The sequence below is a fragment of the Somniosus microcephalus genome, chromosome 5, assembly GCF_052327205.1.
Source record: "Somniosus microcephalus isolate GS21.2 chromosome 5, FLI_Smic_1.0, whole genome shotgun sequence".
NCBI lineage: Eukaryota > Metazoa > Chordata > Chondrichthyes > Squaliformes > Somniosidae > Somniosus > Somniosus microcephalus.
Genome location: NC_140991.1, coordinates 144,454,894 through 144,472,293, shown reverse-complemented (window position 1 = coordinate 144,472,293; position 17,400 = coordinate 144,454,894). Strand labels below are relative to the sequence as shown.

The 17,400-nt window shown below is 38.4% G+C and overlaps 1 protein-coding gene across 2 annotated transcripts; it reads right to left on the bottom strand.

Moving 5' to 3' along the window:
* Positions 1-8,933: 8,933 nt before the first annotated feature.
* On the bottom strand, positions 8,934-13,638 carry dlx6a (distal-less homeobox 6a). 2 transcript variants are annotated; one of them, XM_085987132.1, is made up of 3 exons: positions 13,346-13,638; positions 12,289-12,487; positions 8,934-9,182 (listed from the first exon to the last, which is right to left on the bottom strand). In XM_085987132.1, the coding sequence occupies exons 1-3, from the start codon at positions 13,636-13,638 to the stop codon at positions 8,934-8,936; spliced, it is 741 nt and encodes a 246-aa protein (XP_085843258.1). The 2 variants fall into 2 exon arrangements, with proteins under 2 accessions (XP_085843258.1, XP_085843259.1); XM_085987133.1 differs by having other exon boundaries at positions 12,289-12,482; positions 13,347-13,638.
* Between the last annotated feature and the right edge of the window lie 3,762 nt (positions 13,639-17,400).

The following is a 17,400-nucleotide window of genomic DNA, read 5'->3' as shown; positions in this document are numbered from 1 at the left end:
TATTCTTAGTTCGTATAATCATCGGCTTATGTTTATTAAACGGTCCGCAGAAATTGTGCGAATATTACGGCTGATTGCGAAGAGTGTTATGTTCAATTCCGGTTTATATAACGACCCAGGAGCAGATTATTTATTAAATCGGTATAGTAACAGTGTACAGCACAACGGTGACTGAGACAAGTGGATACAGTGGAAATTGATGTCCTAACGTTGATCGCCGCTGACTTTCTATACTTACCAGACCTACATGGTAACTACATTTAACAGCAGAGCTGAGTCAAATAGTGAGACCGAACATATTTCTTGCGCACGTAAAGCGGTGGCTAGTTACTGTTAATAATAACAGTAGAACTAGGCGAATGGATATGGTTCCGTAAAGATGCAAATACAGTATGAATTTAATAAATTATCCATTGCTGATCAACATTCAGCGAGTGAGACCTTTGCGAGATTGCGCGACTGGCCAATGTATGTTTAATATGATTTTTATGTGCTTAGAAAATGGCGCATCCTTAATCGAACATGGAGTGAGAGTAGACATTAAATGTAATCACACGGTTGTATAACATAACACTACTAATAACCCTGGTCGAACCTAAGGAGGTGCATGGAAAATATCAGTTTGCTATAACCGGATCCATATTTATTATTTAGTTATATATTTGAATCCATCAGTAAACGTCGTGTAAACATCAATGTGCGCGGGAGGTGTACAGAACGTGGCTAAGTCTAACTGGCGTTACATTTTCTGCAGTAATGAAAATTATTAGACCGGACCGGGATCTAACTGAATTTAGGTTATCACCAGACATATATTTTCTAATTAAATTAGTCAAGAGATCCGATATCGCAATGAACATAGTAATAAACGAAGGGTGTAAATTCGGTTTGTAAATGTATCTATCTAGAGTGCTGTTCTGTGAGGCGATAGAGGAAACATTTGAAAAGGCGTCCTCCGTGCCTAAGGGCATTTGAGTATTTTGGCTGGGACAGAGGATGGGCTCTTGGTTGTGTTCGTGTTTCTGGTAGCTGGGCTCCCCTGGAGTCTGGCTCGCAGACTTCCCGCAGACTCTTTCTCTTTGTATTGCCCACAATTAGCAGCTTTGAGTGGCAGAGAGGAGCCGAGAGGGCGGCAGTTGAGATCACAGAGAGCCGCATTCCTGTGGGTGCAGACCGGCTCCAGAGCTGCGCCACTCCCGGCCACAGCCCACCTCAACTAACACACATACACATTCCGCAGAAAAAAAATCTAAAAATAATAAACATAACTACATTCTCGCGCGCAAAAAATGACATTCGCTCTTACATACATACACTCACATACATGCATATAGACACACACACAGAGCGACACACATCCGTAAACATTAACATGTAAATATATATACACACACACACGCGTGCATACACATACAGATGCACACACACAGGCACCTGTACCCGCCGACAAAGATACGTACACAAGACCATGGCCGTTGCAGCTTTTCAGGAACTTGCAGGACAGCATATAGTTCGCTAAAAAAACGTGCAATATACAAAGAAGTTTCTCATTTATTAACGTTGTAGGTGTGATTATTTATTTAAGTTTTAGATAAGTGCAACAATTGAAAATTAAACTTATTCGCTAAAACATTATAGTAGACTGTGTTAATTTTAATTGGAGTGGGGAAAATTAGGTACGGTTACATGGAACGTTCACTTTTCATAAATAACTGCTCATTTAAAAAAAACTTATTATATAGGATTTAAAATCCAGTTGAAATGCACATCTAAAATGGTAAAGTATCCAGGCAAGCATAATGGAGTGAAGTGACGTAGAAACACGAGCGCAGTCTGTGGAGCCTTTAGTTCGAGAGTATTTACCCTGGCTTTTGTGTCCTTCTGAAATTACTGGGATTTGGATGGAATTAGTGCATGTTTTACTGCTATAGTGTGGCCGGGGGGAAATGAGTAAAATGCAATGTGTTTACGTTATTCTATCCGTCTAGCAAGCGAAGTATTAAAAGTTGTCACATCAGAACCCTTTTTAATTGTTAAGCAGCATGTCTACCGACAAGCCTGGTTTGCTGTAATTTGATATAACAGGCAACCGCAGTGTTAGCCAGGTCTATGTGGCTGTAAGATTCAAGAATTACGGCATTTTGCATATTTTGCAGTAGGGAACATAGCTCCGTCTAATTACTTACGCCATGCATAATACACCACAAGTTTAGCATCTTAATTGATTGGGGGGGGGGGCACATGCTTTTACTTGGTAAATGTCTAGTTTCAAAAACACTCCACGACATGAACAGAATAAGTGTCTAAAGTGTATTGCAAACTGAAATGTGTGGAGACCAGCAAATCACATGTTCGAGGCGTAAGCGAGAAAGCCTTAGCCACACGAGTTTTTAAATCAAGCTTCTCTTTAAATTCGCATCTTAGAATCATAAGTGCCATCTGACTTAAATAATAGTTGAACATAGTTGTTAATATCTGAAGCTAGTAAAAGAATATCCGTGTGTGCATTCAGGTGGTTCGCAATAGCAAGTAACTGCGTAAAGGGCTGAGCAGGGGGGAGGGGCTGATTCACTTTATTCAAATCTTCACACAAGGTGAACGGAACTATCAGATTACACATGGAAGAAAATTGCTGTTTGCTGGTCATGTTTTACTTTCATTTTTAATTTTTATCGCTTGAGTTTTCTTCATTCCCTCAGTTCCTTTCTATTTGTATTATCAATTCGTGGTGATTTCCCTCGCAATCGTGTGTTTATGCTCATGAATATTTAATTTGCTAGTGACAAAACAATGCTGTATAATTCAAATATTGCTTGTCTTTTTTGGTTACATATTTAAGTATATGAGTTAGCTCGATGCCAAAAGTGTTTCTGAAAGTGAGACAAAATAGTACCAGAAGTGGGTTTGAAAGCATTGAAGCAGGTATAGTAGGTGTTGGGGTTTTCTCTTGGCAGCACTCTACATAAACAGCATTTTATCGCCTACCACCAATTTTACTAAATCGTCGTATTTGGGAATACGAAGTGTGTGCTATGGGGAGGTCAATGAGTGAAGATAAAGCTCCAACTTCGGAAACACTCTGACACCAGGCCAGTCCCGAAGTAATAATATACTGTAGTGTTCACAGCATATTAAGTCATGGGCTGAATGCTGGGAATAATTGATGCTTATATTGTGACAAACGGCGCCCCATCTTTCCACAAGGCACGTGAAAGACGCCACGATCAAAATTCAGCTTCCAGAGCTGATCCGGTAGGCCGAGGACTTGAGAGATCAGCGAGGCTGTCGTGTGGAAAGAGTACAGAATCTTAAGCAAGTTATTTCCGGAATGTATTGTTGGAATTATAAATGGCACAAAATAAGTTTAGTCTGTAATCTTTACCAATATGTCCATCGAATCCGGGACAAACTCTACCACAGATAAGCCCATATGTAAACAGTAGCAACAAAGCGATGTATTTTCTTACAGCCTTCCAAATATCATTAATTCAAAAAATATAATTGTTATTCAGAAGAGACACTGTGATTAGGGCATTTACCCACTTACTGGCACTATCCTACACCGTTAACTCACTCGCTCTTCCCTCGAGCCCTGCGGTTTATATTCGTCCTTTTCATTCACATTTGTTTCTTTCTGCTTTTCTGCAGCAATTTCACCCGCTGAGCACCTTTAGAATTAACATTGTGAGTTTTCCACTCAGCAGCCATCTGCTCTGTGCAAATAATGGCGAAATTAGCCTAACTGGACAGTTGCAGCGATGTAATAACTCGCAGTAATTATCCCCCAGTCTGGATTAAGATGTTATTATCATAATCTGGACATTTACAATTGCCTATAATTTGCAAAGATGCGCCGGTTCTTGATTACAGCAGTTTTATCAACCTCGCCATCACCAAACACTGACAGTAATAACAGCTAATTTTGCTGGCAATATAAGAGGTGACGGGGTGTGCAAACATTTTCACACCTGGATATGCTCACTCAACCGGAGGAGCTAACGCTTCTGTCGGGTTATACAGTAAAAAGATTTGACTAGTCACATATACACCGTTGGCAGTGTTCTCTATTGGAAGGGTGTGCACTTGGAACAGACATGTCAGGTACGTTTGAAACACGCTTTATATATAAAGCATATATATATAGCACCATTGAGAAATTTTAAGACATGCATTGTCTATGAAGGTGAGCGAGTTTATGCACGGGACAAGCGAAAGTGTTCTGCGATTTTGTGAATGTTTCGGGACTTCCTGCTTGACGTCGATCACTCCTGGATATTTTTCCTTAGGACCACAACACTGAGACTGGTCGGTTTGACGGGTGGGGGTGGGGTAGGATGATTCTGAAAAGAGTGAGCTCAATGCATAATGTTTTCTGGAATATGTATCCGGTTATGTTCTTTTATGTCCGCGGCAATTTCACTGAACATATTCCTCTACAAACAACATTGCGAAGTAAGAGTAAAGAGTATTTCGAAGGCCCAAGCCTTTAGGGGTCAGTCGACTATCTATCTATCTATCTATCTATCTGACCATCTATTTATCTATCTTGTGTGATATACGTGTAATTTTACAATATAACAATCACTATAGTTAAGAAAAAGACACAAACTATTGATAACTCAATACTGAGGTATTCTAATAACCTGCTCACATGTTTCAAGAGTACTCCGTACAATTCCGGCTGGCGATTATGTAAACCGCTGTGATATTAAGAGAAAATTGTATAGCAGTTACATTTTATATTTTGTAATATATAATGAATGTTATTACCATATAAAATTTTTAAAACTATGTCCAAGATGATGGCATTTCCAGCTCTAATTCTTTCTCAACTTTTCCAAATGTAATGAATATCTGATGCTGTATGGGGACGGTGTTTTGTTGTCCTTATAGTGACAGGCCAACTATCAGTCACGATAAAATAAAAAATATGTTCATGATTATAATAAAATCTTATTTTCGAGGCGACAGAGAAACTAACGGGTAAAGCAAGCTCTGCACTTGGACTCGGGGCCTCCCGGTCTGAACATGGGAACTTACCTCGTGGGCCAGCCTGGCACCAACTGCACTTTGAATGTGTGTGTGTGAAGATGTTTCATATTTAACTCCCAAAGGCTATGAATTATGATCTCTGCCCAGTCCCACATGGAGAGCGTCAGGCGCACTTGTACATTTTGCTTCGCTTGCCATTTCCACACAATTCTACATTAGTGGGCGGTTCGAGGGTCCGGCGGAAATGCAGCTTCGGTCCCGAAAGAAATATTGGCGAAATAAGTCGAAACTGTTGGACGCATATTTGTTTTTATATAGGGGCACACAAGATGGAGGTGGGATGTAAAAGCTCGGGAGACATCAACACAAAAAGGCAGCCCCCCCCCCCCCCCCCCCCCACTCACCGCCTCCAAGCCGGAGGGCGCGGGAGCGATCCGGACTGCGCAGGAGAAAGTGCTCCATAATTTGTTATTAAACTGAATTCACACTTTGTCTCAGACTTGCTACTAACAAGAGAAGCACTGATTGACAGTGCTTGTGTGTATTTATATTGTGATTTTTATGTCTTCATTCTGCACTAAAAAAACACTTCCAAGACACGAAGGGCAGGAAACATTGTGCATTACACACGTCGGCAGGAGAGTGTGGCTCTCTCCGTTCCCTAAAAGCACACTTAACACATAGGTCAAGCATTTTTCTGCATGCCGTCTTTTAATTCTGACGCGAGTGCATTCACCATGGAAACCAGGAGCTGGAATGGGACAGATAAAGGTTACATATTGCTTTCCTGGTTGAGCTGCAGGAACTGAAACATCTGCTGCCATGTAGAGTGTAAAATATTCCCATATGGTTTCTCTTCAGTGCCTCACTGAACACACACTGAGCTGGCACTGATGTTACTGCCATAACAACACATGCCATCGACACGGGGTTGAACTGGCACTGATGTTACTGCCATAACAACACATGCCATCGACACGGGGTTGAAAGGCAGAGGGCCATGATCTTACAATATCTTATATTAACTTGCAGATTTCACTTTATGTTTAAAACGAGTGATTCAAAATCCTACTTATGAGGAGGATGCCAAGTCGCTTTACTTATGTTTTCAGCTACACTTCTTATTTATCAGACAAGTGAAAGCTAAAATGATTTTTCACGGGGAAAACAATTACTGCGTGATGCACTATTGTATCCATACATTATAAACAACGTCGGCTAATCTTCTTGATGAAGATGTATTGTATAACCCAGTAAACAGGTACTTTTCACTGTTATTGTAAGACCTATTGTACAGTTGCTTTGCCATTTAACTACATTAGCAGCCTTGTTATGTATCAATATATTGTATATATACAATGAAAGGATGGATATCCAGATATATATAGAGAGAAATTGGGATGGAATATAATCCCTGCTGCATTTACCTTCGTGTTGTAAGGTTGATTGGTTCAGTGCTTTCCATTTGATTCCCACTTACTATTATGAAGACAGAAAAAGACCGCCTGTCATTTTAAGAGGATCGGTATAGTTCCTACATCATTTCTAAAGGCAACTTTCTAAACGCACTGTTTAAATATTTGCTTAAATGCTAATATTTGATCAGAGACACTGACTATTGAGAGTGACATTGTATCTCGTAAAAGAATCATCTTTATAGAGTCCTCTTGTAGCGACAGATAAACAATGTTCATATGGAAATGGCTGAGCATTTTATTCTGCACATTAACATCTAGCCTTTCAACCATTTTATTGTGAAGAATCCAATTGTAATCGCCGCTAGAAGTCTTCGATGTGGAGTTGACTGTTTACACTCTGCTTGCTCTCTAAATACACAGGTGGAAATGTTTTCCTCAAGACAGGTTAAAATGCAAAATAGCTGTGTTTAATGTTTACGGGCAATACCAAATCAGGCTCAATGCATTCATCCAATCAACTCTGAGATTTGGGTGTATTATAAACCAAAAATTATTCGGTTTTTAAATCGAGACTTTAATACAAAGTGCGCCTAGAATTCCTTAAATCAGTTTTACAGTTAATTTGTATTATCAGAATTCCGTATTAACCTTGCTTACTGTCTTTTGTATGTTCTTTGTCGCGTCGATTAATCGACTTCTGTTTGATTTATTCCACAAATTTCAATTTACTTTTTGAATAGCTGTGCAATTAAAATATGTATTAAAGTCATTTGAAAATCAGGTATGAGCGATTTATTTAAATTATACAAGGACAGTGCACATTCATGCACTTTTTCCTAGGAACTACTCGTACACTGCTTCTCTAAAGTCACCGTTTGAAGTTAATTTTTCTTTGCAGATGTCGCTTTCTTTTTGCTAAGCTTGGCACATTTACTGGATTGGATTTAAGAAGCCCCTTTAATTGGTTTATGAATAACACAACGTTCTATTCTTTCTCTTTTATTTCACTCTTCCTCCTGAATTTAAATAAAGATAGCTCTTTAGTATTAAAAGTGGAAGAAAATTACATGTAATTACCTTTGACTGTAAAAACGCTGTAATCAGCGGGCTACATCAAAAATTACCCTAATTATAGTCGCTTTTATGATGGTCTAAACCTTTCTCGTGAATAATACCAAATTGTACCAAATATCAGCTTTAAATTGGACGGGACTGCAGCTGGAGGTTTTTGTTTAGTATTGATCGTGTTGGATTTTACATTAGATTTTCACAGTTCGCGAAAAGCAGTCAATATTGCCAGTGGAGTGGCGAGTCCATTAGATGAGATCAGAACCGTGGCTGATAATAGAGATCTATAATTTATTTCCTTGGTTGTTCGCTAGAACCAAACAACTGTATATTGGTAAGTAATGATGGTTTTGTACATACTGCGAGTTATTGTCATTTTGGAATCTTGTGCATGTCCTTTTTTTGTCAATTTGATCAATGGCCTAGTTTCAGTGGCTCTCAATGTATATAGGTCCATGTTTATACAGCTTCAGAGGATTGTGTGACCCATTTTTATCGCTTGGTTGTTTCTAGCTCACGTAATGTTGTTATTCATTTGTGAATTATATTTTAAAAAAACGTTGGCACGAACGTCTGCAGATATGTTTGTGTAACTCCACAACATTTTACAGCAGTTTGCGTTTAATCATTGTTTTATCTATTGTAAAACAGTTTATTGTGGTTTCCATGGTATTGTCTTAGACAAGAGTATTTTGATTTAAGGCCAAGTGAACGAAACGTCAAGCATATTTTTAAAATTTGTTCTCGGGATGTCGACCATATCAGCAAGGCAGTATTTTCGATATGAACATAGCACAGTTATATATGGAGTTCTTACATGTTCATCCTGGGCTAAAAAAAAATCACACTACTCCTGAAAAACTTGAATGCAGTTTCACATGTATCTGGATGCAGTTTGAGGTCAAACTTTAAGTTCCCCCTTTTGAAATAATACAGCTTTTACTAAGCGGGACCAATTGTCAGCAAGCAGTAAATCGTTAAAGTGAAATTCTTTTAATGTATTTTGAAACAAGGGTAACTACAAGACACGTGACCTTTTATGATTTATTACTCAGTATGAAAGAGACATAAAACATATAAACTATGTACAACTAAAAATTAAACAATATATACATACAACTTGTCTTTTTATATGCTTCCAGTGCGTCTTAGCATCACCAGCCCATGCTGTTTTAAAATCAGCATAAAATCTTCCATATTGCATTCGCATTTTGTGGTCATTGGATATCATGGACTCTATGGAGACAGTGGCGGCTCTTTTGTAACGTCTACAGTCACCGACTATTCCTCCTTTTCCGCCCACTGCCAGTCTGATTTAACATAGCATTTAGCAACTGAAATCGTTGCTGGATCTCCCATCCAAAATGGCACCCTGGACATCTGGGCATTGTCTAACAGTGGGTTCCCTCTAACCCCATTGAGTTCTGTCCATTGAGAGTTTATGGCCTCGGACTGTCACATCATCTGTCTTTGCATGGTGTCCTGGTGGGTCGTGGAGTACCAGGGGGAATAACCAGCCATATAACTGTTGGGGGTCATGTTGACGCCTTTGGCCGAAGCTGAGATGTCCCACACTGGTGGGATGGCTGGAGAGCGAGGGGAAAGAGCAGCCGATCCGGACACAGAATCATTCTCAAGGGGATTGCCGCCCTGTTTCATCAGTTTCTTAAACTTTGAGCGCTTATTCTGGAACCAGATCTTCACCTACAATAACATTAAAAAAAGGAAATGGATGGGCTTTAAACGGCGGTCAATATCTTTGTTTTGAGTTAACTAAAGTATTCAACGTCGCTGACATTTAAATAATTGCAATATGGTATAGGATTATAATCAGAAACGGAAAGATTGAAAAAGACAAATGTCAGCGTAAACACAAATGGTTGTGTTCTAGCAAATAATTCTGCATAAATTCTTCAGTCCGCTTCAGTTTTTTATTGTTTTGAAAATATCAATGTGAAGGGAACATTGTTTTACTAAATGTCCCTTCTATGGCATCTAAAATGTTTTACACTTTTCACTGATAATGAGGAAATTCTACCCTGTTCTGTGAAGTCATTATAAGGTAATAACACTATAAATTGCATAGCTTCTGGCAATTGTTTCCTCTATAGACTGCATTAAATTAATGGTCGGCATATAAGGAGACACTAAAATAATATAATCATTTTAATAATTTCTGACATGTAATGTTTCCACAATATGTAGAATCATTTTCAAGTTTTCCCTCTAGTTCCCGTTACAGTTAGAAAATAATATATTGATAATCAGACAACGTTGCATTCTTCTAAACTATTCAACTTTATTAACTTGTTTAAACAGGATAAAGTAAAAAAAAATGAACTTATTGTATACGCAACACTGTTTCGGATTGACTAGTAAAATGATAAGGCTCAAACCGTCTGAGGTTTAAACGAAGTTCAGATTCAACACAAGGACTGGAATTTTTAAGAAGCCTAAGAAAAAACGCCCAGTGTATATATTTTCAATTTGAAAGTCGCCTGATTCTGACATGTAGAAATGCAGCAAAATTATAATTAACACTTTTAAAAATTAATATTTTATTGCAGTATTTTACAGTAGAGCTAATAGCTTTCAAACAAATGTTAAATAAACTGATAGTTCCACACAACAAAGTCAATAATGGTAGAATTTTATAATATCTGCAACATTGTGTTAAGTTTTAATGATTATATGTCTACTGGTTCCCAGTTATGAGTTATACAGTATTTATTATTTATAATTACGATCACTTTACAGAAATATATGTTGTTTATTTTACTGATTTGTTCATCCACTCCCCCCCCCCATCCAATTAAAGCAACAAATCAGAAGTGATTTTCTTGTCTCATCTCTCCCCCCCCCCCCCCCCCCCCCACTCCCAACCAAAAAAAGCAAAGATCAGTCGTGGCGAAGTAGAAACTGTATAGGTTTGACAGGCCGTTCAAAACAGACACGCGTAATCAACGGTGTGTAATGAACTGGGCTGATAAACTCTATGCAGAAATATAGAATGGCTTTAATCATCTATCAAATCAAATCGATATAACTACATTGTTTTCTGCTACATCTTAGGAATTTTATAATAATAAGCATTGGTAAATATATCGAAATAATGAAAACGACAGCCACTGTAAACGGGAGCTATTAAAATAGACCCTAAACAGTTACTATTGTTGGAGTTCGACTCAGTTTTGTACAATAATACACGAAGTGTCTCAGTGACTGACATCTGAGAGAACTAGTTTGTTTTTGCAAGTTTGAAACCGGATCAGTCGAGTTAGCAAAAGGCAGTGTACTTGTATCTTGATAATACTGCAATGCTATTATCACTTAATAAATAATCCTTATTTGTTGTTTCGTTTTGATTTTTTAAAATATTAGTCAACCCATTTACACAGATATTTTAAAGAAAACATTCTTAAAACGAGATGGAAACTCTTTATTGACACACATTACAATCATGTGAAATACGAATATTTTAATTGGTTTCCAATGAAAAATAATCTTGTAATTGATAAGGGTAAAGTACTGCTTATAGCCGTTGTGGGCAGGGACGAAAGATTATCGTGACTGGCCAAGAGTCAGTTAAATCCCTAATAAACGCCCAGCTCTATTCAATTTCAGACCTCTCATTGTTCTGCATCACATCAGTGCCGGGATTCGAAAGAAGCACCGGCAGTAGCTGAAAATGAATCAAGGAAGCATATTAAAAAATCTAATCTCTGACTCAATAGTCTATTAGTAACAAAGTTATCCAAGGTCTATTTATCCAGGGTTTGACCACCATGTCTTGCTAAACGCATACCTTACGATCATTATTGAGCAAATGGAAAATCATACGTTAAACTGCATGATCCCAAACATGTGCAATGGACGTGCTTAAAGCTTTTAAGTATGTGTGACGCTTCCTTAACTTAACTCGTATTTCAAAGTGGACACAATCGAATTCAGATCTGGAGAGAAATACAATAGATCCGTGCCACGTTCTCTTTTTAAAAGTTCAGTTATATCATTTGACACCCCCAAATGAGGAGAAACATCTATTTTTGTAACGAGACTATCTTCAGAATTGTGAATATCTCGAGCTTTATAAACTCAAGAAGAGTCATATTTTAATGCTGCGTAAGTTGCCATTCAATTACAGGCGGAGTGTACAGATGGCCAACTTGTGCTGAACAGACTCATTCTGTTGTGGTTTTGCATGGGCTGCGCTAAAAAGCACCAAAGTCTTAGGCAACAAATCTCTTACAGCTCTCAGCTTTTACAGTATAATAACTTTTTAATCAAAGCCAATCATTTTTGAGGATGACATTTAAATTATTTTATATCTAATTACTCTACCCCAAAAAGTATCATGATAAAAAAGTTTTTTAAAAACAGATTGGTGTGAATAGGCATTCTCGTTTGATTTAATTTTATATTCGTTACAGGATTAGGCCCACGTGGTGCTCTTAAAGCTGCAGTTACCAGTTTGTTCTCTAGAGTGTCGGTTTTGATGTAAACTGAAACTGTATATAAAGGTAATCATCTTAAATTGAAAGACCTAAGTTTATTGTAACTTGGATAATGAGATCAGAACTGAACATGTTACGTTTCTGTGCCATATTGTCCGTGCCATTTCATGCAGCACACTTGTAACATACTACCTGCAGCCTCGGACAATGCTCGTTAAAGTGGGCGTTCTGTGCAATTTGACTTTCATAGTTACTAAAGGTAACTTGAAAAACAAAGCGATCGCAAGAAAAGCTAACGCCAGAAGCCGATGTTCTTCACAGCTACCTGGTAAATCACTCTTTCCTGGGCACGGTACCTGTGTCTGTGTGAGTCCCAGCGAAGCGGCCAGCTCAGCTCTCTCGGGCAAAGCCAGGTATTGAGTCTGCTGGAAACGGTGATTTAACGCCTGCAGCTGCAGACTTGAATAAATAGTGCGAGGTTTGCGGATCTTTTTCCCTTTCCCATTAAAACGGATCTCCCCATTTTCAATCACTGTTGTCTTTTGTTGTTCTGCAAAACAAGCATATGGTACACGATGCCGACATTTTGCACGGCCCAGTTCACAGCACATTCCTAAATCTACTTCAATGCACATTCCTCTGGAGTTTTATTTCTCGGAGATATTAAAGAGACATGTTCCTTAACGGATGTTTAGGAACATTAACAACTCCATAAACAATCTATCCCGGTGAAAATGATCTGGAGAGCTCCATTATCTTTAGCCCCCTGGCAAATTAAAATGAAAAACATGCCGAGTATAACTGGCTACTCTGAAATAAGCAATTTAACAGTAAGGTGTATTAATTCATGAAACGTCAGTTACTTGCAAATGCATGTGTACGGCACCACTTAATTGACAGAGGCAACAGGGGTATACTGCTATTTGGCGACAAGAAGTTATATTGCATCAAATGAACAGTCAGGAAGCTAAGTTCCGATTACATATTGACATAACGACTACGATCGTTAACTTTCTATTTACTTTTACTTCTTTCTATTGAAAATTGTTACCTAATTGTTACCAAACGTGCCGACAGATATCCCCATTAAAACATCCCAAACAGAAGGAAAGAGGCATAAGACTGGGCGAGTTAACATTACCAATGAGAAACTAACAGAAGAAAGAGTGAAGGAATAAAAGCAAATTCAGAAGCAAAACAAAAATCAGTAGTCGAACAGAGAAAGACAAGGCTAGCTAACAAAGCTAAAAAGGAGAAATAAAGCGAAAACTGTGACACCAAAAGTTTAACATGCATTTCTTAGACGGTTTAAGTAATGTTGTTTGAACCATTAGAGGATATCGCTGTTGATTTAATCAGGAAGGAAGACGGAAAAGCCGAATGTGGATTACTCTGGGTCTGGTCGAAGACTCACCTGTCTCGTCTAAACGTGTCTGGCTGCCACAGTTGTTGCTGTGGTAGGACGGCAGGTAGGGGCTGTGATGAGAGTGACTCACGTAGGGATAAGGCAGGGATCTGTTGTAAGTGTTGGCGGCCGGGTACGAACTGTCGTGCTGGTGTGAGTGTCCTCCTGAATGCAGGCAATGCACCGGGTAGTGACCGTGAGACATGGCTGGAGAGCTCTGCTGGGACTGCTGGCCAAACTCCATGAAAGCAGATTTAGAGTCCGGGGCTTCCAAACCGTCAGCCATCGTAGTCATGGTCATTATCAAACTTCAACTGGAAAAAAACTCTTAAAGGCGAAATACTTCTCTTTTTCATGAGGAGGGTAAATCTTTCGAGGAGAAAGCGCGGGCGTGTTAACTTCTGTTTTTTTTAAATAAAAGGTTATTTTAAGCTTCCAAGTTGAGTAGAGGAGGGATGGAGTTGAAGCAGTCTTTTAGTGGATTCTGCTAAAGTTGAGGCTCTGCTTTCAGACTTGATGCAGATGCTGTAATGTGCCACAAGTCGAATGGTTTGTCTCCAAAGGGCAGCAGCTCCTGATTGGTCATCTCTCTGCCTCGTCATCCTTCTGCCACTTCTACTGGATTCACTGGATGCAGTCAACAGTGGGTTAACCCGGCTAACTTAAAGCAGAGCCCAAAACAACCTTGTGCAACAACGCTAATAATTGCACTCTTTTTGCAAAGATCCAAAGGAATTATAACCCTCAAACAGAATTCTTATTTGGATAGCATCGGGCTGTAGAGTAGATTGAAAAAATAGACTTCTGGTGTCAAAGGACTGGATTTTTAAACAGCTTATTTCTTAATAAAGCCACATGGCAAATACAACGTAAACATTATCCGTGTAATATAATTCGGTTGATGTACACAGATAACGTGTGCATGCGGAATATGCCAAGGAGTTAATCACTGCAGATGAAAATGTTAATTTCATCAGCGGAAGGACGAAGACAGTTAACTCGTCATAAAAGAGAGTAAAGAGGCGAAGAAATATTGTTGCATGTCTTCCTGTGAGGAACCCCCAGCGCTGTCAGTTAACTGATCCTGTTCTATTGGAATCAGAAAGCGTTCTGCTGCTTGAAAGATATGCAAATTATGACTCTGGTTGGCGGTTGGGCAAATTTGACTAAATACATAAAGTGATGATTTAAAGTATCTGCATGCGCCTTACTAAATTAATTAGGTTTAAATTATGAATGGCTTCATTGTATTATCAATATAATTAAATACGTAACAGTGTGTTATATTTATTTTTGGATGATGTGTGTAGAGATAATTATGGCCCTACTTAGAAATACACAAGATTTATCGTGATTATTTTAAAATTGCTGCAATGAATTTCCCCACAATTGTCTTGTAATGATTATGACCGCATTCGGAATAAAATAGTGGATATAGCATAAATTATCCTCTAATTATACGCTACTGTCGCATCAATTATCCTCTTATCAAAGTGGTTGTCTAACTGCAGCGTTTAGTTTCAATGCTCATTTCACTATAAAAAGAACTTTATAACTATTATTTACACGGTATTTAAAATCTCGTCTCATGGACGGTACGATCCCTTTCCCCCACAATCAACCGAGAGAGAAGATTCTGGGAAGATGCGCTAATGGATGAAAAGAAACTGAAGTCTCTATCTGCAACAGTAGATATTTTAAAAACCAAATTCAGATGACATATAAATCAGTTGGATTCTGTAGCAGTATCACCTGACAGAAGAGGTAAGGTCGATTTAAATATTCTTTGAAAGGAAAAATAAACCCCTCAGACCAATATTGGCTTTGGAGTACCACTCTTAGTTGGAAGGACAACTAGACAAAATTCCTTCACCGGTAACTGCAAGTGACCCTAACCCATTTAAATAACGTATTAATAGTCTTAAAGGACTCCAACCCATGTAGCATTGGAAATGTGTTCGGTGTGTTGAATGGTCAGAATAAAGTCTGGGGCTATCTTTTAGTATCATTACATCACCGGGTGATTTTAGCACACCTTGTCTATTCGGAGCCGTGTAAGGTTGCTGTTTTGCAGTTTGGTGTTTTTACGCCTTCGGAGCCGCATCATTGCCGCTGAATACATTTTGCTACCTCCTGCTTTTTAACTTCGTTTTCCTATTAACACGAGATGAGGAAATCTGATCCACATCACACGATGAACAGACAAATCAGATTTAGAATTCGACATATAGGCAGTTTATTTTTGCAATAAGTCGAGGGATCCTTTTCAACCCAGTAGATTACTTGTGATCAGTTTCACAAAGTTAACTAGCCGTTGATTTCTGTCCATTCGGTCACAGACAGACCTTCATCCAACATAGGCTAGTGCGATAGCGACTGAAATAATAGAGAATGCGTGGTCAGGAGGGAATCAAAGCGAAGGTACAAATCTAAGTTATCCGATGACTTTCTATATCGTTACTGAATAACCCAGGAAACGGAGATACTGAACTTTAAAAAAATGCAGTTATTTTGTAAACGGCTGAAAAGTGACAGGGATGCAGATCCATTAAAGAAACTTAGCAATGGTTTGTCGTTCGTAATTCAGGTCAGCTAAATACAGTATTAAAGTTAATTACACAACATATTCCACTACATTGCAACGTCTTAAAATAAACAATATATTGAACTTCCTTGACTGGATATTAGTACCTTACTAATATTTTAAAACCGTCGTTATAAAAATCAAAGCATACTCTGTTTTGCACCTTTAGTGACTAAACAGTATTGCACTAAATTAGTAAATGGCTCTTCTGAATTAGACCACACCTTTGATAGTACAGTAATTGTAAAGCAGCGCCTTTCAATAGCGCCACTGAGGTGTTCGAATCATTACTTCTGGCTCCATTGCCAACAGCGATTTGCTCCTTTTAGCTACTATTAAAGCCGGGCATTGTTCTAAGGGGAGTTTGTTGTCTGGTGTTATTTCTCCCACCCAGGAGATAAATTCGCGTCGATGAACGGTAGGAGCCTACTCTTGCTCCTATTTCTTACTGTCTTATGTTCTTAGTTCAGAACAGAATACGGTTGATTTCTAAAACCTATGCTTTGTTTCTCTGGCAGGTGCAACCGGGCAATGACATTCCGCATTATAGCTAAACCAAATATTCAAATACATACTCGAGCACATGGCCAAATACATTCATACATACACACGGTTGAATCATGACGATGGCTAAGTCATACCAAGCAATGTAAACAGGATTATATGTGAAGCTGCAATGCATTTATCCAGACGCCATTGTTTTCTATTTCTATAAGTATAAAAATATATGTATGCATGTATGTACCGGATGTATGTGTATAGAACTATGCATGCGTGTGTATAGGTACTTGTGCACCTTTGTGTTTGGAAAGCTGTATGTAAAATATATCCGGTATATAAGCAAATCTTTGATACAAATACATTTCTGATACAATAAAGTACCTTTAACCAAGATCTAATTTGTTTGTTAAAGCTGATATAACTACTCATATGATACACAAGCCTCAAAATAAACCGCTTTGTCCCTCTGGACCTATTGCATAGGACAGGAAATCATTTTGTTTATGCCGACATGAATGCACCCTGCGAACAAATACATACCCTGGGCAAAGTTTCAATATGTGCGGCCTTTTATTATTGTTCAGTAAATAATTTTGAGAACATGGAAATGATTGACTAGTCGATATTTGTCTGGGGACCTATTCAATTTGACGCGAACAGGCCTCTTTTGGCGCTCGTAGAATCTAAAGATGGAATGGGTATGTGTGTCCTCTATTATTATTCCCCCTGTTGCCACCATACTCCCTTTTAATTCAACTTGAATGAGCGATAAGCAAATTGAATGATAATGAGTTTAATGATCTCCCGATACTACACAAACCATTACACCGTTTCTCAAATTAAAAAGAAAAACCAGAAACCTCTAAAGAAGAATCTGATTTTAACTTGTGAACAGCTGTTCCCGTTCTTTTGACTCTGGATATAAATTAAATGGATCTAAAGATCATTTTGCAGGGGAAAAAATCTTTCAACCCTGCA

What these genes read in the sequence shown, in the direction of transcription:
- dlx6a (XM_085987132.1), bottom strand. Translation starts at nt 13,638, where the DNA reads ATGACCATGACTACGATGGCTGACGGTTTGGAAGCCCCGGACTCTAAA. An exon ending in ACACGTTTAGACGAGACAGG is followed by an intron (nt 12,488 to 13,345) that starts TGAGTCTTCGAC and finishes ATATGCTTGTTT; the next exon opens with TGCAGAACAACAAAAGACAA. An exon ending in TGGGACTCACACAGACACAG is followed by an intron (nt 9,183 to 12,288) that starts GTACCGTGCCCA and finishes ATGTTATTGTAG; the next exon opens with GTGAAGATCTGGTTCCAGAA.